The sequence below is a fragment of the Thermobia domestica genome, chromosome 2, assembly GCF_964235325.1.
Source record: "Thermobia domestica chromosome 2, izTheDome1.hap1.1, whole genome shotgun sequence".
NCBI lineage: Eukaryota > Metazoa > Arthropoda > Insecta > Zygentoma > Lepismatidae > Thermobia > Thermobia domestica.
The window spans coordinates 193,779,008-193,800,232 of NC_137455.1; the positions used below are offsets into that span (position 1 = coordinate 193,779,008).

The 21,225-nt window shown below is 36.3% G+C and overlaps 2 protein-coding genes across 2 annotated transcripts in view; one reads left to right on the top strand and one right to left on the bottom strand.

Moving 5' to 3' along the window:
* The window catches only part of LOC145678340 (orexin receptor type 2), an 844,605-nt gene that overhangs the window by 542,615 nt on the left and 280,765 nt on the right, over positions 1 to 21,225 (bottom strand). The gene's annotated exons all lie outside the window — the stretch shown is intronic.
* The window catches only part of LOC145679296 (uncharacterized), an 89,232-nt gene continuing 77,217 nt past the window's right edge, over positions 9,211 to 21,225 (top strand). Inside the window, exons 1-2 of the mRNA XM_081749882.1 lie at positions 9,211 to 9,273; positions 10,140 to 11,560. Of these exons, the coding sequence (XP_081606008.1) occupies positions 10,202 to 11,560 (1,359 nt within the window). The 5' untranslated portion in view covers positions 9,211 to 9,273; positions 10,140 to 10,201. The remainder of the gene's footprint in view (positions 9,274 to 10,139; positions 11,561 to 21,225) is intronic.

Below are 21,225 nucleotides of genomic sequence, written 5' to 3' on the forward strand. Positions count from 1 at the left end.
ATTATACAAATATAAGATGTGTATGGAAAGACAGTCCTGTGTGAGGTAAATATAAGGAAGCGTTCGCAGTAAGTCATAACACATATGAAATCAAGTACTTTTTAGTAGTAAGTTCTTGATTGCACTGAAAATTGATTATCTATGGAGATTGAACTCAGCAGATACAAGGTTGTGAAACAATGCATTCATCATCGCTGAAAGCGACATATACATGGTATAGCTGTGCTATTATATGGTATATTATTATGGTATAGCTGTATTATTATGGAATAGCTGTGCTTTTTAAAGTAGAATCTTTCTGTTAAGATTCAGAGAACCTTTTCTGAATTTCGCGCGAATAGCTAACCGATATGGAGGCCATATTTTGAACTGGGGCGTTAGACTTTCTAGACGGGAAGAATGCGAGAGAATTAGTGTACAAAACGATAATACTCGCCACCACAGAGTATTTTTACTAGTAACTAAAGAAACTTGTGTGCTCACAATAATATCGACCACAAGCAAGATGTTCTGGAGTGATATGCCACTGTGTTTTCTTCTAATTTACAAAGTTTGTAATGTCTTAAAAGGACTACCTGCCCAAGGTGCGTCCAGACACTAATGAACCTGTTTCACATCTTTATCAACAACATATAATGTCATTGTGAGACATACAGTATATTACTATCGGTACCATGACGGACTATTTTGTTTATTTTCAGGATTAGCTTTTGTGGACAAGTGGAACTTTATTTTATTACGAAAGTGGCCAAAACTATAATTGATTTAAAGTGGTTTCCCATCTAAAATTTGTTTAGCATAACTAAAAGATGGTTAACGATGTTTTTGACGAACAACTTTTATATCTACCTAACATAATAATGATACAAAATGTTTGGGCCGGCGTGGTAAGAAGGATAAAAGATAGTTAAAAATTAAGTTCAGAAATAATAGCTACTGAACTAGGATTCCTATAGTACTTGATTCCTTATTGGAAGGAACTTCAATATCCTTTTTTTCACTGAATTCACCGCTATTTCTTGTTGACAATGAACGTTTACTACGATATGTTATAGTGCTGATATTACAATTATTAACTTTTTAACTTTTACCTAATTGAAAATAATACTTTTCACTGACGTATCCAGAATAAATTGGATGTTCGATAGAATACAAAATAAATCCATTTACAATTTTTGTTAAGAAAGGTTGGATATATATTACGTATGTTACTATTAAGACTAACATTAATACACAAGTTAAATAACAATTGAGTGTGAATTTTTGAATAGTAACACAAAATAATAATTTGAGCATTTTGAACATTTTACCATATATAAAATTTAGTATGAGTTCTTTTAAAATATTGCAGACAATTTTAGCTGTCTTCACCATTAGTTCAGATGTACGTACCTCCAATACATTATCTCCTGAAAGGAAGAATCAGCGCCTTTTTTATTACATTTTTTCCTTGAGCTCTTTTTACAGGTTTTCTACATCTCTTGGGAAGAGCTATAGAAAATAAAAGGATAGAAAGATGGCTTTGAATGGTCGACCTTTTATCATGTGACCATCGCTCAAAAGGATTAGACTGGACCCATGAGACTTCAACCACATCCTTCCCTTAATCCACGAATCCGTGAACAAGAAGTCTTCTGTCCCATCAAATTCACACACACACACACACATACACACAACCTGCATGTATGGGATTATGTTCATTCATTGCTTTATACGTCTTACATAAGGAACTACTATTGTAAAATGCAGACATGAAATAAGCTATAGGACTTAGGTTAATTTGTCTCTTTCAAACTTTAATTTCAAAATTCATGAATCAAGTATTATTGCTGTTCTAATCAGTAAATACTCGAAAAGTAAATGATAGAAAAATGACAACCCAATATACGCGGTCATGTCAATAGGGATGAAAATTATCCTCGAAATGATCTTAGGGAAAAAAAACGAGAAGGATGTTGAAAAGCTTGAAGCAGAATCCTGCATGCACATAATGGATTGACGTAAAGTACATGAATTTCCCTTCCCTTCTGAAACCTTGCTCAACTTAGGTTTGTATCACTAGCTGATCTACGAGGAAATATCACATTCCAAAAATCATGAATACACGCATTAGTTTGACCTGAAAAGTAAAAATGATCATAAAAGTACGAACGTTTACGAAAAGTAGATTTTACTTTCCAAACAATGTTCTATAAACTCATGTTGTATACCTAAAAGAAATACCTTCTTGCTTCGCTTTCTAAAGATGCGTATATACATTTCTATACATTTTTCTATATATATTTCTAAAGATGCGTATCTACAGGGCGTAAACTGAGGTGATTTCACTTTACAATATCATGTAGGTACGGCACAACTTAGTCCTTTTAGTGTTTTATCCCGTATTTCTTTCATCAGATTTTCAATCTAGATTTGTCCCGAATTCTCAGGGAGGAAGTACAGTATGGGGATTTAAAGTACTGTGTTCGCCTGAAAATATCCAGTACCGATGCAAAACTTTTTAAGTATTACAAAAAAAGAAAAAAAGATATCTGCCACAATTAACCACATTTGGCTGGTACAAGTAGTTCAGGAATGACCGGGTTTGACTACACCAGTAATATCCATGATCGAGTTAATGATCAACAAAGCTACTGTTAGTATTCGTGAGTATTTCTGGGAAATTATTAAAAGACATGGCGTTTTAACCTATAGAACTCATTTTTAAGTGAACAATATTGGTTATGAATATAGGTTTCCTATATGTATTCATTTAAAAAGACAAATAAATTTCCTCATAAGACAATGTAAGACGTTAGGCATAAGTAACACATTTTTGTTTGGTCTTTTGGGAACTGTATTTATGCACACGCCGAAGAAAAAGATCCCAACTAACAAATCTCTTCGAGGATGACAAAACATAATACGTGTATGTCACTTTATAGTCATTAATAGATTATTCACTCCTGTAGTTTATTACACTACGATCTATATATTGGTTAAAGTTGATAATATCTAATTAAAAGTTTATTTTTAGCATTATATATATCGTTTTGACGAGTAGGCTGAAAGTATGTTTTATAATTAATTTAAAACTTTATAACTTGCTTTCCTGTAAAATGTAATATCATAATATCACATAAAAATAATACAACTGGCGCAAATGGAGACATGGTGACTTGTGATTGAAAATAAGGTGTAAACACTCGAAAGTCGGATCCAATAGGTAAGTTTATGTTTGTGTCCACAGTTTCCTTTTATGGGGCCATCTTTCTTTCTACCACTTTCTTATTACACCAATAATTTCATGATCATTCAGTTGTGAATGCATAATGTTTATTCTGTAGTCAAACGTGAGAGGTGTTGCAATCGATAAAGCTCATTAAGATGCACAAAATGATATGAGTGGGTGTAAAAGCTGAGGCATTGTTTTCGAGGAACGGAAAAGAAACTAATTTCTTTGTAAACCTAAACATTGATGCTGTACAAAAAACAGGCTACTTATTAAGGTAAAACTCATACTGAAGTATACCATCAATAAGTTATCTCTTTAAATTGGATAGAATAATTCTTTTCTTCTCTTAGTCGAGTTGATACGTTGTTATTTTTGATTAATTATAGGAAATTAAAAAATGCTGCTCTATAGTACTTTCAGGAGTTTACATTTAAGCATAAATTTCATTTTTAACACATTACTATCGAAACAACATGTTTGCTGCTGGGTGGGTCTATTTCTTTGTAAATTTGTGGGAGAAGGGCATTCAAGTTAAACATATATAATATAAAAAGGTATCAATAAAGATTTAAGGTTAAAGAAAACATCAGAGGGACCAGGTCCCCTCACCCCCATGATCAACGCTCATGTGGTTCGCTTATAGAATATACATAAATTTACATGAATATACATTGTTTAAAATACATAAATTTGACTTTGCCTTTAAGAACCAAATTTCATTATCATGTGGTAATAGAATGCTCGAATGTAGAGATATCCAGAAAATATAACCAAACCACTAAATTATTTATTATTGCCTCCATCTCCCTAGTTAAACAGTTATACTCATCGTACACACAAGCCAACAATAAATATTTCACAAATGTCAAGTACACTTATTTAAAGATAAGCAGGATAAGCAGGATAAAAGCAATACGAAAAATAAAGCAAACGAAAAAGCAATTTTTAAATAATTGTTAATACCAGCATTTCAGATAAGGTATTTGGTATCGCAATTATTAACAAATAAATCTGTGAATGTTCTTTTTAATTTACTATCAAAGAAAATTTCGTATATATAATCAAACTTTATTTTGAAATTTGATAGAATACAGGTACAAATAAAGTTTTTTGAGCTGGGGGAAATGTATCATAAATTTTCATTTCAAAATTTCTTTCACCAGATAGTTCATATATATCGCATTCCTCATAATAATGGAGAGGATGGGAAAGACTTTCTCAAAGGGGAAAAAGTGCAGAGAAGGAAATGTTTTAATGTTGCTCATTTCATGGACACTTTTATTTGAAATCAATGGAGAAGAGCGTGCCTGTTCTTTGGGTATTTCTCTGTCTGGCGCCTCAAAGATGTTATAAAAACAACAAGCAGAGCTGGTTGTTTGATAAAAGGCTGGGTCGTCGGAGAGGTTACAGTAGCCAGGGAGAGCTTCTCATAGAGTGAGTGCGTGCGGGTAACAGCTTGATCATAAATCTTTTTAGAGAGAGGAGAAGAGAGGGGGTTCATAAGAGAAGAAGATGAAGGGAAATAAATCTGACACCCATTTACCCCCGTCGATCACCCTCTTCGCTATTTCAGTTCTTGAAGAGATTTTTTTTTATTCTTCCGAAGGTACTAGCATTAAAGTGTTGGTATTTCCTTCATCAAGTCATTTTAGAAGTTTCCCCGAAATAAGACGATCAGATGGAGTTTCTCTCTCTCTCTCTCTCTCTCCCTCAATCTACCTATCTCTCTATCTGCTTTTTTTCTTCTTACTGCTTGGTTTTGGCACCCATATTGCTATGGAAGGAATATTAACATCAGATTGACGAATGGATTTCTCAGAGATGCAATTGGCAAATATATTCAGGAGATCCCTCCTCTGAAGTGAAATATTCTTTTTCGCAAAAGAATTGGTGAAATTTAATAAATCAACTACATACAATGAAGAATGCCGTACGCTAATGGTAAAGGATTTTACTCCATGTGTTCGTAATTTTTTATAAATTTACTTGGCTTGTGATCAAAAGGCTATTGTTTTTTTGAATTTTTCGTATACAATAGAGAAAACACATTTGTTTCCTCTACTCCAACACTAGAACAATTATGAAAAAGTGATTTGGGAATTCCTACTAATAATGAACTATCGTACCTCAATACCAAGTAAACTGATATGAATGAATAAAGTGTATGACCTCTCCAAATATTTTTCCAAAATAAATAAACAGAACCAGTGGAACAAACAGTAATCCTACATAACATTTCACAAATGGTGTGATGAAATTGTAATCAGCCTGGTTCTCGTCTCTTATACTATTAAATAGCACAGTGAAGAAAATTTGATAGTGCATTTTTTGAGATCTGTCAATATTTGGTGATCTACCAATTCTTGTTAAGAAATTTAGCGATTTAGTTCTCTAATATACAACAATGCACAATAAAACTTAACTTTATTTAATGAAACCTAACTCAACTAATTCTAACCTAAAACTATCTCATGAGTAATTCTATTAACATTACTTATCCAAACCAAAGTTGACTATTTCATACTTCTCTTTTTAATTCATGGCAAGTTACCAACCAATCCGCTAAGTTCTTCTGCAAGTATGAACACGAACTATTATTATGTAACAAACCAAAAAATGTAAATTGATTATTAACTACATAAATACGTAATATGTCACCATAACATTGTGCGAAAATTAACCACAGTGATTTTCAGAATTTTCAATGAGTATGGAAGTGTATATCAGTTAGCAAATGCATCCTTAAAGTATCATAGTCTTTATTGTTATTGGCCCTTTCAGAACTTAAGCTGTAAGTTCTACAAAAAGAATTCGTAGTTCTTCGTCCTCCATCCATCTATCACTACTTCTAGTATGTTATGAACTGTCGAAGTTATGGACTTACAAACATCGTAGTCCCTAAAGCGTTGTAGGTTAATGCTTTCAGTGGTGTGAGAGAAGTATTTGGTATTTTATAAATAACAATACTTAAGGACATCTACATGGTTTACGAAAGCCATATATTCCTTACGTTTATTCTTATTTCGTTTAAATCTATGTGTAATATAAATGGATATGGTATAGTAAACACAAATCTGCTTATTATCACGTGCATCACATTCAGTTGTGTCAAGAACATTCATAATGTGAATGTTATACATAGAACAGTGACGCAGATCTTGAAGGTCGTGGCAACGTTTTGCGACGCTTATTGCTGGGAATCCCTTTGACTGCACACTAGAAATTGGCATTGGAATGATCTCACATGGTGAGATGAAAGACACCAAAACATTCATTCTCCATTCCCACAAAACCTACTTCTGACCAAATAATAATAATATTTGTCCTTGTCCGCGAGTGTAGCATATTGATTACTCGAGATATTTATCCTACATTTTTACATTTATCAGGCACTAGGTGCCCACTTTGAAACTTCTGAATGACTCCAGCAGGACAATATGCGATTGCATGCGATAAGCATGACTACCGAGTTTCACTATCTTCTTGGCATGTGTGATCATTTGATATTCTGTCTACTGCATGTTCCTGTTATTGGCCCTTAATCGTACTTAATCGTACAGCGACTCGCATACCAGAGGTATGCACTGCAGGGTATTGAAAATTTAGCAAAAAGCAATAAAAATGCAGTTAGTTGAGAATGTTATTGAATATATATATATATATATATATATATATATATATATATATATATATCTTGCAAATAACATAAAAAGATTTATTTGATTTTGTTGCAATTGCTTTGTAATATCTAATTTTATTATCTACTAATTTCAGGTACAAAGTAAAATTTGATATAAAGAGTGTCCAGTAAAGACCGCAACTTTTGAAATGGACTCCATTTCTGTTCTAGCAAGTTGACATCACTGAACGTTATACGATTTTCATCTGTTACCTTTGCAGATAGGAGTCGCGAGGCCACAAATAGGACATGATTGTCATCTGTTTTGTGTAAGGGTAGGAATGGACCACTTCACGACGAAATAGTGTATTGTTATAGTGAAAACTTATTAGAAATATGGTGAATGTTGCGAGGTGATTTTGAGTTTGTCCCTTTCAGCAGCAAGGCTATATGAGACGTGAATCTACTGATACACGTGGAATCCGAACAACATGATCTCCCGTCGGAAAACAAACCCGGAGTAGTAATCGCCCCACTTGGTCTCGCTTTTTGGCCCCTGGGTCCCTGCCTCAGGACCCATGGTCCCTGGCCCAGGGTCAATGACCTAGGGGTACCTAGGACCACCCCCTAAAATTTGGCAGGGGTACATAGGACCACCCCCAGGACCCATGGTCCCTGGCCCGTGTCAATGACCTAGGGGTACTTAGGACCACCCCTCTAGATTTTGGCAGGGGTACATAGGACCACCCCCCCCTTAAATTTTGGAAATTGCCAAATCTAAAAATTGGGTATGGTAGCCTAGGACCATAGTATGTACCTCTATCAGTATTGGATGTCTATGTCGTTCCCTTTCATGGGTAAAAAATTGCCAAAAATTCAAATTTCGGGGGTTTTTGACCTAATTTATCCCCTTTGATGAGGTATTATTACCCTATATGGTTATATGGGCGTATACAGGGATTCATTCCCTTTTATAAGACATGGGTATATTAATGCACCCCTTGAAATTTTTGGGAGGGGTACTTTGGCCCACCCCTTCAATTTTGGAAATTGCCCAATTTAAACATTGGGTATTATAGTACAGGACCCTAATATGTATTATGATAAATTTGGGTGGTCCACCTCGTTCCCTTCTAGGGGTACAAAATTGCCAAAATATAAACGTAAGCAATACGTAGTACCACGTGTTTGGTTTTTGGTCGATTTTATCCCCTTTGATGAGGTTATTATCCTATATATATAGTTATATGGTCATGTATAGGGGTCCATTACCTTTCATAAGATATGGGTATATTTGTGCACTCCTTTAAAAATTTGGGAGGGGTACTTTTGGCCCACCCCTTAAATTTTGGAAATTGCTCATTTTATATATTTGGTATTATAGTACGGGACCCTAATATATATTACTACAAAATTTGGGTGGTCCACCTCGTTCCCTTTTAGGGTGCATTTTGTTCCGCTTTAGGAGTGAACCTTGCAATCGTCCCGAGTTTGATTCTTGGAAATGTTGAATTTAACGTCCCCGCGAAAACGGTGAGAGATGATAGGACGAAACATGAACTTACTTGACTGAGGATTGAAGCAGTGACCTCATACAGTAGAGAGACAAGCGCTGAGCCATCGTACACGTGTGTTGATTACTATGCAATAGTCCCGAGTTTGATTCTTGGTGCTAGTGTTAGAAAAATTTAACGTCCCACTTGAAACGATGATGAGAAATGAGAAAACATCATAAACTTACTTGCTTGCGGATTGAAGCAGAGAACTCACACATCAGAAAAAAAAAACGCTGAGCCACCGTACTCCATTCAGTGCGAGCAGTTTTGCGTATGAAAAGAACATGAACAGATTATGTTACATTACTACACATTTCTGCTTGTTGTTACGCATAGAAGCTTGTTATTGTGAAATTGCAGAATCTGGTTTTACTACATCAGCATTTTTTCTCAGCTGACGGACTTTTAAAAGCTCAACTTTACATTTATGTCAAAGACAGTTTCGTAACATATCGATGAGTGTTACATTTTTTCAATCAAGTATAAGAAAAATGAATCACATTTTAGATGTGTTAATTTGAATGTCGTAAGAAACTAACGAGTCAACGGTATGATGTCATTATCAAAATTGCGATACTAGATGTCGTAACGATTGATGTGTAAGGAGAAAAAACGTGAATAATGTCACAACCAATCAGATTGCTTCTTACATCACGTTTCGGCTCATGATGAAAGCTGTGTTTTCATTGGTTCTCCGTGATGTCATTGATTCATTTTCCTCGTTTCTGATTGGCTGATAGTGATGTCACTTTATAGTTGAACACGTTTTAGACCTAAATAAATTTCTTAATTTCATTTTGAAGTTCTACTTCCACGAAGATCTTGAATGAACGTAGGTGTACCTCTAGTGACAGCGTGACTTTACTCCGTTCCTTGAATTTGAGGTAAGTATCGACTGCGTTTTCTTAACATCAATGGAGTGTTTTTTTGCATGAGGATAACATTGTTATCATTGTTTTATTTTAACACGAAATATTTAGCAAATGGAAGAATAACTTGACCGGGGATCGAATTAGGAATCCCACACATTAGAAGTAAGCACAAGAAATTTGTTGATTTTGGTTTAGCGTCCCTTCAGTAGTGGGGTGCTAGGAATACAGCTTAATGTTGAATCTGAGCGCATACTGGGTGTTGAACCCGGGCCACATCCCACACATTAGAAGTAAGCACGAGAAATTTGTTGATTTTGGTTTTAGCGTCCCTTCAGTAGTGGGGCTAGGAATACAGCTTAATGTTGAATCTGATCGCATACTGGGTGTTGAACCCGGGCCAGAGTTGCGTAACACTAACCACTTAGCTCAGTTTCTGAAAGTAAACAAAGAAACTACGCACGAATTTGTTCCCTACAACGTGAGACGTGGACTTGCAGTTTAATGTGGGATCTGATCTCCCGCCGAGTCTTTCTTGCCTTAGCTCGAGAAAAGCAAGCGCATGAGATTTTGTTTTCGTTTCATGTTCGTCATATGTTTTAAAGTTCAGTGTCAGAGGAAAAATGCTTACTACAATGATTCTTTCAGCACAGTTAGAAAAACAATTTCATTCATTCTTTTTTATCACTACAGAAACTTAGGTCATTTACATGTTGATGTTGGTCCGGGTTTGATTTCCAGTATGACGACAATAAAAATTTTAACAGTAAAACTATTTGAGATATGATCATTCTTTTAGGATTGATCGTGTAGTCATTTTGATAATGTAGTGATCTCTGAATTCAATTTTAATTCGTGCTTTTTTTCTCTTTTCGTTTTAGATATTTGTTTTTCTTTGCCTATTCCTTTTTTTGCTTACCTTACCTTTTTTCCCTATTTGAATATGGCTACTTCTGGCTTTACTGTCTTGCGAGAAATCAATAGACATTATCGGCGTTTTAATCTTGAAGGACGAATGCTGGAAATTCAAATTAATGCTCCGACCAGTGGCACCGATATTGTGGAGTGGGTTCAGGCCTCCTTTCAACAGATGTTGGATTATTTATTGGAAAACGTCGACGAATCATCGATGGTTGGATTATCGATTTTATCCCACGATGAGAAGAACAAGCCATTTTATCTATCTTTCCGGCATGCAAGTAATTTGACACTGGAGACTTTATGGGCATCCTTTGATCGCATCCTTCAAAGTAACGATAGTTTTCTCATGAACGAACCGTTCATTGTCCATTTTCATCATGTGGATGTGCCCCGTGGATTTGGATTGGTGCGTCGAGGTCTTTTATCAAACGACGAATTATTAAAGTGCAAGAAAGGCATTTTACGTGTAAAAAACACCGACAAGAAATGTTTAGCGTATGCGATTGTGATTGCTATTGGCCTAAAGAAATATAAGGATACAAATAAAAAAGTTTACGATCAATATCACAACCAGAGAAAGTGTGTTGTTATTCCAGCCGTACATGAACTTTTGTCCAGATCATCAGTGAATTTAGAGCATGGGGGATCCGTGGAAGAATTACGACAATTGCAACGCTACTTGACAAATTATAAACTTACCGTATACACTAGCTTTTCAGGAGAAGATATTCTGTATGAAGGGCCTGGTGGCGAAGACAAAATTCCAATCAATTTAATGTGCATCAATTCTCATTATGACATCATCACGTCATTAACGTCGGTTTTTTCTACTAAGTACTATTGTGCTGCATGCCATAAAAAATATGATCATCGTATTGCACACGTCAAGAACTGTTCGGCCATGTGTGAAAAATGTTTGCAGAAACCGCCATGCAGTAAGACCAATACGGAGAAGCAGTGCCTAGAATGCAATCGTGAATTTTATGGTGAAACATGCTATACAAATCATCTGACTGTACCATACCATAAAGGCCAACCAATATGCAAGATGGTGAAACAGTGTTCCAAATGTCTACGCATTTATTCGTTTGTCCATACAGGGGAAAGAAAACATGATTGTACTGATTATTTTTGTAATGTGTGCCATAAACACGTTACGTCTACCCACCAATGCTACATGAAGCCTGATACGACTCAATTAAAGCCTGGAGTTCCATCAGTGTTACATGCCAAGAAGGCTATGATTGTCTTCTATGATATCGAAGCCACACAGGATACTTTCTTCGATGAAGACACGTTCATTCATAAGCCCAATTTACTGGTGGCCCAACAAGTATGTTACAACTGTGTTCAAGATGAGGATATACATCATCCGTGTGAAGTTTGTGGACAGCGAGAACATATGTTTCAAGATGATCCGATCAATGCCTTTCTTGCGTATTTACGTCAACCACGACCCAACATCAAACTTATTGTATCTTTGGCACATAATTGTGGAAGAACATGAATTGAAACCTACTTTGATCTTGAACGGAGCAAAAATTTTAAGCATGAAAGTGAATCACTTATCGTTTATTGACTCCTTAAATTTCATGCCAATGGCTTTAAGTAAATTATCCAAGGCATTTCATTTACCAGCGACCAAAGGATATTTTCCACACTTTTTTAATACTGCTGCAAATCAAACGTATGTGGGAAAATTACCGGACATCCATTATTATGGTGCAGATGAAATGAAAGTGGATGAACGAGAAAAATTCATGACATGGTACAACGAACACCAGAACGATACGTTTATTTTCCAAAAAGAATTGGTAAACTATTGTATCCAGGACGTCAACGTACTTCGATTGGCTTGTATATCTTTCATGACCACTTTTGAACAAGAAACTCACGTCAATCCTTTCCTGGAGGCTATCACTTTGGCGAGTGCGTGCAATTTAGTATTTCGACGAAATTTCTTAAAACCTAATACTATTAGCATTCTCCCTGCACGTGGATACCGTCACAGAAACAATCAGTCACGGATTGCTTTGCAGTGGCTTGCCTACATGGAAGAAAAAGAGGGCCATTCAATTCAACATGCTGCGAAAGGAAAAGAAGTTTATGTTGCTGGTTTTCATCTGGACGGTTACTACAAAGATCCTGACACTAAAGAGGAACACGTGTATGAATTTGAAGGGTGCAAATTCCATGGCTGTCCTCTATGTGTCCCTACAGGCCGTGATCAACCCATTTATGAGAACTCCGAAGAAACAATGAACTATCGCTACGAGAGAACACAGCGTAAAATGAAGTTATTACGATCCATGGGATATAAAGTACATGAAATGTGGGAATGTGAATTTCGTCAAGTGTTAAAATCCAATCCAGCATTGGCCTCTTCTTTAAGCACACATCCTTATACTAATAAGACACCATTAAATCCAAGAGACAGCTTCTATGGTGGCCGTGTTAATGCCATTAAATTGTACCACGTCGCAAATGAAAATGAAGGCGAAGAAATAAAATTCTTGGATATCGTCTCCCTGTATCCTTATGTGAATAAATGTGGACGGTATCCAATAGGGCATCCACGAATATATCTACAGGGAGATCCAGAAATGCCCGACATTCAAGATGTCAACGGATTGGTCAAGTTGAAGATCTTGCCTAGCAGAAATGTGTTTCATCCAGTGCTGCCATTTCGTTCAAATAAGAAGTTGTTGTTTCCACTTTGTGCTGCCTGTGCCACAGCATTAAATCAAGATTCTGAATGTACACATTCGGACAGTGAACGAAGTCTAACAGGAACATGGGTGTCCTATGAAATTCAAAAAGCCATTGAACTTGGGTATCAAGTCATTGAAATTTACGAAATTTGGGATTACGACATCACCGTATATGATCCAGAAACCAAGACTGGCGGATTATTCAGCGAATACATTAATACATTTTTGAAATCTAAGCTGGAAGCTTCTGGTTGGCCTGCCAATTGCGTCACCGAAGAAGAAAAGCAGCAGTATATCCAAGTGGTACAACAACGGGAAGGCATAACTTTAGATGCAGCAAATATAATGACAAATTCAGCACGTCGTAGTCTTGCAAAGCTCTGTTTGAATGCCTTCTGGGGACGACTCGCTATAAGAGACAATTTCAGCCAAACGACCATCATTAACGACCCCAAAGAACTGTATCAAAAATTAACTGCTCCAGACATAAAAGTCAACCAAATTTTACCTGTTAACGATTCGATGTTATACCTTTATTGGCAGTATGAAGATGATGTTCCAGTACAAAATCACAATGCTAATGTTGTCCTTGGAGCATTTACAACGTGTCAAGCTCGTCTGGAACTCTACAAATATTTAGAACTTCTGCAAGAAAGAGTATTATATTTCGATACAGATTCCGTAATATTCACGCAGCGACCATCACAGCCCACAATAGAACCAGAAGTATTTCTTGGTTCAATGTCAAATGAACTTGAATCAATTGGACCAAAAGCATACATTAAAAAATTCGTGTCTGGTGGCCCAAAACAGTACGCCTTGGAAATCTACAACCCCGACACGAAATCAACCAGTTATGTATGCAAAATTCGTGGATTCACACTCAATTATACTGCAAGTCAAAAGTTAAATTTCAATAGTCTGGAGCAAATGATCATAAATCAATCGAGTGAAAAAATCTCCATTAGCACGCCGCACAAAATTTACAGAACCCACGATCATCATCTTGTCACAAAACCTGAAGAAAAGAAGTACAGTTTCAACTATAAAAAACGCCGATTAATACCAGACACATACGAGACATTGCCCTATGGGTATAAAAAAGCCAGAACAGAATAACAGCCATATTTTCCCCTAATCCCACCAACATCACCTCCCAAAGACGGGCAAAGAATCAACGCAACACGGGACATGCTTCAACAAGGCCACAGCGAAGACAAAAACTCAGATGACATCACCTTGCAGAAGCCCGTGGAGAAAAAAAAGGAATTCAGGTACGTCACATTTGCGTTTCTTTTCTCACCTCACTCTCTCTTGATCAGTTAGTTCGATGTTAATAATCTGTTTTTCTTCTTTCACAGGAAACAAAATAAATATTACCATGTATATTCATATGTTTTATTTTCTCTTTACAGAATTTGTACCCGTCACGGACACGTCTTCCTTTGAAGAAAAAAGAAATTCTGTATTCTATTTCACATGCTAAAAATAAATGTACAAAAACATGATTCTGTGTTTTTATTTCACATCCTAAAATCAAATTCTTTTTCCTGTACTGCGATTTCAATTTCTTTTTTCTGAATCAGTTTACCGATAAAATAAATCAATGTTTTGCGAAAAAAAAAATCAAACTAAATTTTTGTTTCAGAAAATTTTTTGTGTACGAAAAAAAAAACTGATTCAGAAAATTTTTGTGTACGAAAAAAAAAATGTTTTCAGAAAAAATTTTTGTGTACGAAAACAAAATTCTGTTTCAGAAAATTTTTTTGTGTGTACAAAACAAAAACTGTTTCAGAAAATTTTTATGTACAAACAAAATTCTGTTTCAGAAAAAAATTTTTATGTACAAACAAAATTCTGTTTCAGAAAAAATTTTTGTGTGCAAAACAAAATTCTGTTTTCGTCACGAAACTGCTCCGACTAAATGAATCGATTCATTCTGATAGTGTTGGCAACACTGGAAAATTTTCGGTAAGTATCGCTCAGACCCTGAGTTACAGCGAACACAACTAGATTCGAACCAGCAACCTTACATGTCTGATTCATCTCTAAATACAGCCAACTAAACAATAAGATTGTGTGTATACGTCAATGCTAGCACTGAGTCAACAAGGTTTTCTTCAAGGTCAAAGTTGCACACGAAGTAAAAAGATGACAACGCAGATCTTCTATCTTTCTATATGAAACATAAACCTAGTGTAAACTGCTCGCACTGAAATGTGTAATGTAACATAATCTGCTCGTCTTCTTTTCATACGCGAAACTGTTCGCACTGAATGGAGTACGACGGCTCAGCGCTTCAATCCACAACGAAGTAAGTTCATGTTTCCTCCTATCATTTTTCATCATCGTTTCAAGGGGACGTTAAACTCAATATTTCTTAAACTAACACACACACACACACAAAAAAAAATCGAACTCGGGACCATGACATAGTAATCAAAAAACTGAACTTCTCAATGGGCCATAGTGGCTCAAATATGTGAGATCTCTGCTTCAATCCGCAAGCAAGTAAGTTTATGATGTTTTCTCATTTCTCATCATCGTTTCAAGTGGGACGTTAAATTTTTCTAACACTAGCACCAAGAATCAAACTCGGGACTATTGCATAGTAATCAACACACGTGTACGATGGCTCAGCGCTTGTCTCTCTACTGTATGAGGTCACTGCTTCAATCCTCAGTCAAGTAAGTTCATGTTTCGTCCTATCATCTCTCACCGTTTTCGCGGGGACGTTAAATTCAACATTTCCAAGAATCAAACTCGGGACGATTGCAAGGTTCACTCCTAAAGCGGAACAAAATGCACCCTAAAAGGGAACGAGGTGGACCACCCAAATTTTGTAGTAATATATATTAGGGTCCAGTACTATGATACCAAATGTTTAAATTTGGCAATTTCTAAAAACTTAAGGGGGCTGGCCAAGGTACCATTCCCGGGGGTGCACATATGTACTTATGTTTCATAATAGGGAATGGACTCCTATACATGGTCATATAACCATATAAGGTAATAGGATCTCATCCAAGGAAATGAATTAGGTCAAAAACCAAACACGTGGTACAACGTAATGCTTACGTTTATATTTTGGCAATTTTGTACCCCTAAAAGGGAACGAGATAGACCACCGAAATTTATAGTGATCTATATTAGGGTTCTATACTATTATACCAAATGTTTAAATTGAGCAATTTCCAAAATTTAAGGGGTGGGCCAAGGCACTCCTGCCGGGGTGCACAAATGTACCTACGTCTTACAATAGGAAATAAACACCTGTATACACCCATATAAGGTAATAGGACCTCATCCAAGGGAATAAAATAACCAAAAACCAAACACGTGGTTGTACTAAAATTTGGCAATTTTGTACCCCTAAAAGGGAACGAAGTGGACCACCCAAATTTATTATAATACATGTTAGGGTCCCGTACTATAATACCAAATATATAAAATGAGCAATTTCCAAAATTTAAGGGGTGGGCCAAAAGTACCCCTCCCAAATTTTTAAAGGAGTGCACAAATATACCCATATCTTATGAAAGGTAATGGACCCCTATACATGACCATATAACTATATATATAGGATAATAACCTCATCAAAGGGGATAAAATCGACCAAAAACCAAACACGTGGTACTACGTATTGCTTACGTTTATATTTTGGCAATTTTGTACCCCTAGAAGGGAACGAGGTGGACCACCCAAATTTATCATAATACATATTAGGGTCCTGTACTATAATACCCAATGTTTAAATTGGGCAATTTCCAAAATTGAAGGGGTGGGCCAAAGTACCCCTCCCAAAAATTTCAAGGGGTGCATTAATATACCCATGTCTTATAAAAGGGAATGAATCCCTGTATACGCCCATATAACCATATAGGGTAATAATACCTCATCAAAGGGGATAAATTAGGTCAAAAACCCCCGAAATTTGAATTTTTGGCAATTTTTTACCCATGAAAGGGAACGACATAGACATCCAATACTGATAGAGGTACATACTATGGTCCTAGGCTACCATACCCAATTTTTAGATTTGGCAATTTCCAAAATTTAAGGGGGGGTGGTCCTATGTACCCCTGCCAAAATCTAGAGGGGTGGTCCTAAGTACCCCTAGGTCATTGACACGGGCCAGGGACCATGGGTCCTGGGGGTGGTCCTATGTACCCCTGCCAAATTTTAGGGGGTGGTCCTAGGTACCCCTAGGTCATTGACCCTGGGCCAGGGACCATGGGTCCTGAGGCAGGGACCCAGGGGCCAAAAAGTGAGACCAAGTGGGGCGATTACTACTCCCGGGTCTCCCACACCATAGGCGCGTACGGTAATCGCTTAGTCACGGAGCAACTCTGGTGAATGTTGTGCAGAGAATAGTCGTAAACTTCGCGGAATGTTCTGTCAACTTAATACATCAAATAAGTCAAATGTGATGACGTTGACCAAACATTCTACAGAGTTTGAGAATAGTCTGTGCACAACTTTCACCACATTTGTATTAAGTTTTTACTATGACAACACGCTGTTCCGTCGAGAAATGCTCCATTCCAACCTGTACAGAAAACAGATACCGATCATCACTATTCGGCACTCCGTCACTACTAACCACAAAGACAACAAATGAAAATCGCATAATGTTCAGTGTTGCCAACTTAGTAGAACAGAAATGATGGGCTTTTCTGGTGGGAATACTCGGTCGTAAAAGTGTAAAAAGCTTTTTGATTCCAGCCATCCTGAAAGAGGTTTTCCTGGGTTTTCTTCATTCACACCAGGCAAATGCCCGGATGGTAACTAACATATAGGTTCCAGTTTGTTTCCTTCCTTCCCCAATCCTTTCTTCCTTCCCTTTTTCCGAATAGTGTGCTCCCCGAGGGACGTCATACCTCATGTACGTGACGGGCTAAATGACCATAGTTGCCGACAGCTCATAAACCTAAATCCTAAGAAATGATGGGCATTTTTAGAAATTGCGTTCTTTATGAGACACCCTACACATTCAGTCGGAAAATGTAAAAGATTTTTCAAACCAGCCATTCTGACAGATTTTTCCTGGGTTTTCCTCGTTTATATTAAGCAAATGCCTGGATGCTACCTAATATATAGGTCCCAGACCGCTTCATTCTTCTGTATTCCTTTCTTTCTTCCCCACTCCTCAGGTAGTGTGATCGCTGTAGGACATCATCCCTCATACGTGATGCGCTGCGGCTGATGCGCGTGATGGCCTTCGGCGGCCAAAGACGCCGAAAGCTCATAAATATAATTCCTAGTAAAATGTTATATATTAATAAAATTGAAGCCGTGTGTTCCATAATAGGATAAGTCCACTTTTTTCGCACTGTAAGAGTTATATACTGTACATTGTTCCTGTCGTCTAACTGAGCTCTATCGTTTGACCTTTAAAATAACACAGGTTCCCGTATCTTCCGCGTGTTACTGACGTGTTGAGTTTCGTTAGCACTCAAGTCCATGGACCTATGTTGTTCTGAAAAGTGAACAGCCGACAAGACTTTAGCATGTCTTTGAATCATAACAGCCCAACGTTCCACTGTCGCCGCAATGAGCAATTTGATAATTGAATACAAATCATAACCCATAACTGCAATTAAGACATCAAGCGGCTTAGTTACAGAAACATTTATAATGACAGGAAAAGCAAGAATGGATAAGGAAACCTTGAAGAGAGCATACGGTATATAGAGCTGAAATTTCCCTGAAAGCGTTAAAGTCAGGGATATTGAAAGATACTTGTCCTCAATTTTACCTGCATGGCAACTTTACTTTCAGATACTTCTGGACTAATATGGGAAAGATCAGACTTCCAGTGCTGGAGAAATCAGTGTGAGATTCTGATTAAGTTAAGGCAAGATTTGACTAAACTAAATGTTGCTTGTTTATTACATTATTCTGAAAATAGAGACGGTTTATGAACAGTGACTTTTTTTCATTTCCAGACATTATTACTTAAACATCAGTACATTTCTTTCCAAATCAGAGTTATAGTATCTAAAACCAATGTAACAGACTGATGAGCTCCATAATAACATAAGTTCAATATTTTCATTATTTTATTAGAGACAAATTACTTGTAATACTCGTTATTTTAATGCTTAGTGACATTTGTTATTTAACAAAGTATAAATATGAAATAAATCTGATTTCCAAGTTCAAATTTTCAAGACATATTCAGTTTGTATTGATTTTCTCAATATATCTTCAGCTGGACTTGTGTGATTATGGAATTCACACAATTGTTGATGTAGTTTGATTTATTAGTTCAAAAGCCAACTAAAATTGTTAGGTGATAACGCCCACAACTACAGCAGATGAACTTTGCCAACATCATAAATCTCCAATTCGAAGTTTCTTCTTCTCTATATTTCGTCTTGGAGAAATTAATGACGTTCATTAAAGTTTCATGTAATTCTAACAATTGAATGGCATTTTAGACTACTGAGACGCCATCATACGTAGTACAAAATGGTAAATGTGTACTTAATTGTCTGTGTACATTGGTCTGTCAAATCTGTTGTTAATAGCATCGGTAATAGCTTTTCCCTTTCCCACCATTATAATTTTAATCGTCAGGAACGGTAGTATGCCAAAAACTACTCAAAATTGGTAAGAACGTTTATATACCACGTAAACAAGTAGAAGTATGAACTTCTGCGGCTAGTTACTTCTTTATAATTCAACTGATACGGTAGTCTACCAATTGACATTGTTGTTAGCGACACGTTTTCTAGATTTTACTGGTTTCATTTACACCGTTTAGCAGTGGGAATTACACCGTATGAATTTCGAAATGGCTACAGAGAAGAAACAAACGATATGCATTAAGGTTTGTTTGAATTAAAAAATACAGCAACTAAAACCCATAGTATGATGAAGGAGACTTTTGATAGGCAAGTTTTAAGCCGAACTAGAACATGCGAGTGGTTCAAAGGTTTCTCAAATGGCCAGGAGTCTGGGGATGATGATAAATTTTCGGGTCAATTGTCAATATAAACAACTTCGTACACAATTGCAAAAAGGCGTAAAGTAATTATTGAGGGCGGAAGAAAGGAATCAACAATCTATAAACATTTTTTAATAAAATGGAACTGTCATAGATACATGAAAACAATACCTAGCCTATAAAATGAACAAGATACAAATTACAGCGAAGATTGTTACTAATCTTCTGAATTAACGAGGTCACTGGATTTAGTTAAAACAAATATGGCCACTGTTTCTCAGGCATCACACCCAACGACCTAGCTCCATGTGATTTCAGCCTCTTTCCTAAGGTGAAATTCCAGTTGAAAAGACTGTTTTTAACTCCATCGACGATATCTAACCAGGATTGCAAGTTAGTGAACACGTTACTCCCAGTGGATATTCAGTTGATATTCCAACAATGAAAAACTCTCTGGAATCATTGCATTGTACACCAAGATGATGGTGCAAATTAGGATTAGGGGTACGTTTTCGGAAATTCTTGGAAATTTTGGATAGTACTTCGTGAAAAATAAATTTTCTCCTATAAGTAAATTTCATTGTTACTACACTACAACAAATAACCTATAATCAAAAAGATGTTAAAAGTCTACCGTGCTATAGAAATTCACCTGAAGAAATGACTTTGGTAAGCAATTCTAGTTTAATACATGTATCTTCCAAGCGAAATACACGTATCTTCCAAGCAATATCCTTTAAAATAATGTTGCAATCACAAGTAAATGCAATACCGCAACACAGTTGTTTCTGACGATAAATTTTATGCTCTCAACATTTTTATTTTTTCAATGCTTGTACGTTTTTTTCTCTTTGACACATTTTACGCTTCTACATGTTTGTTTATTTTATCTTCCATTTCTTCTACCTACATTTTTCACTTCGGTCTTTCGCTGGAAGACGAAAATAGTACAGCTTACTGGAGGAAAATAAAAACACACCTAGAAAGAATATCCATCTGACAACAGCCACTTCTTTTTTTTATTTCTTCTTGGTTTTTTCGTTACTTCGTTCCCGTAACACAGATGACTCTTCATTTTCTGAGTTAACGATTGTTTCCACGCCTTCAAAACATACAAACTGTCAACATTGCGAGGTGATTTACTGCAATGTTGCCAGGCAGCGAGTTGTGGTTCTTCCTCTAGGTTAAAAAAAAAAAGCAACGAAAGTCTACCTCATGTAGAGCTAAGTTTCATATAATACAATTCGTTTCGATATTTTCGTTTTTCCTTCTTAGACTAGTAAAAAACTAAGTAGACCACACTGTTATCTATTATCTCTTTTTAATACTAAGGAAGGTAAACACATAAACACAAAATTTCTGCTTATAAATTAAATAATACGC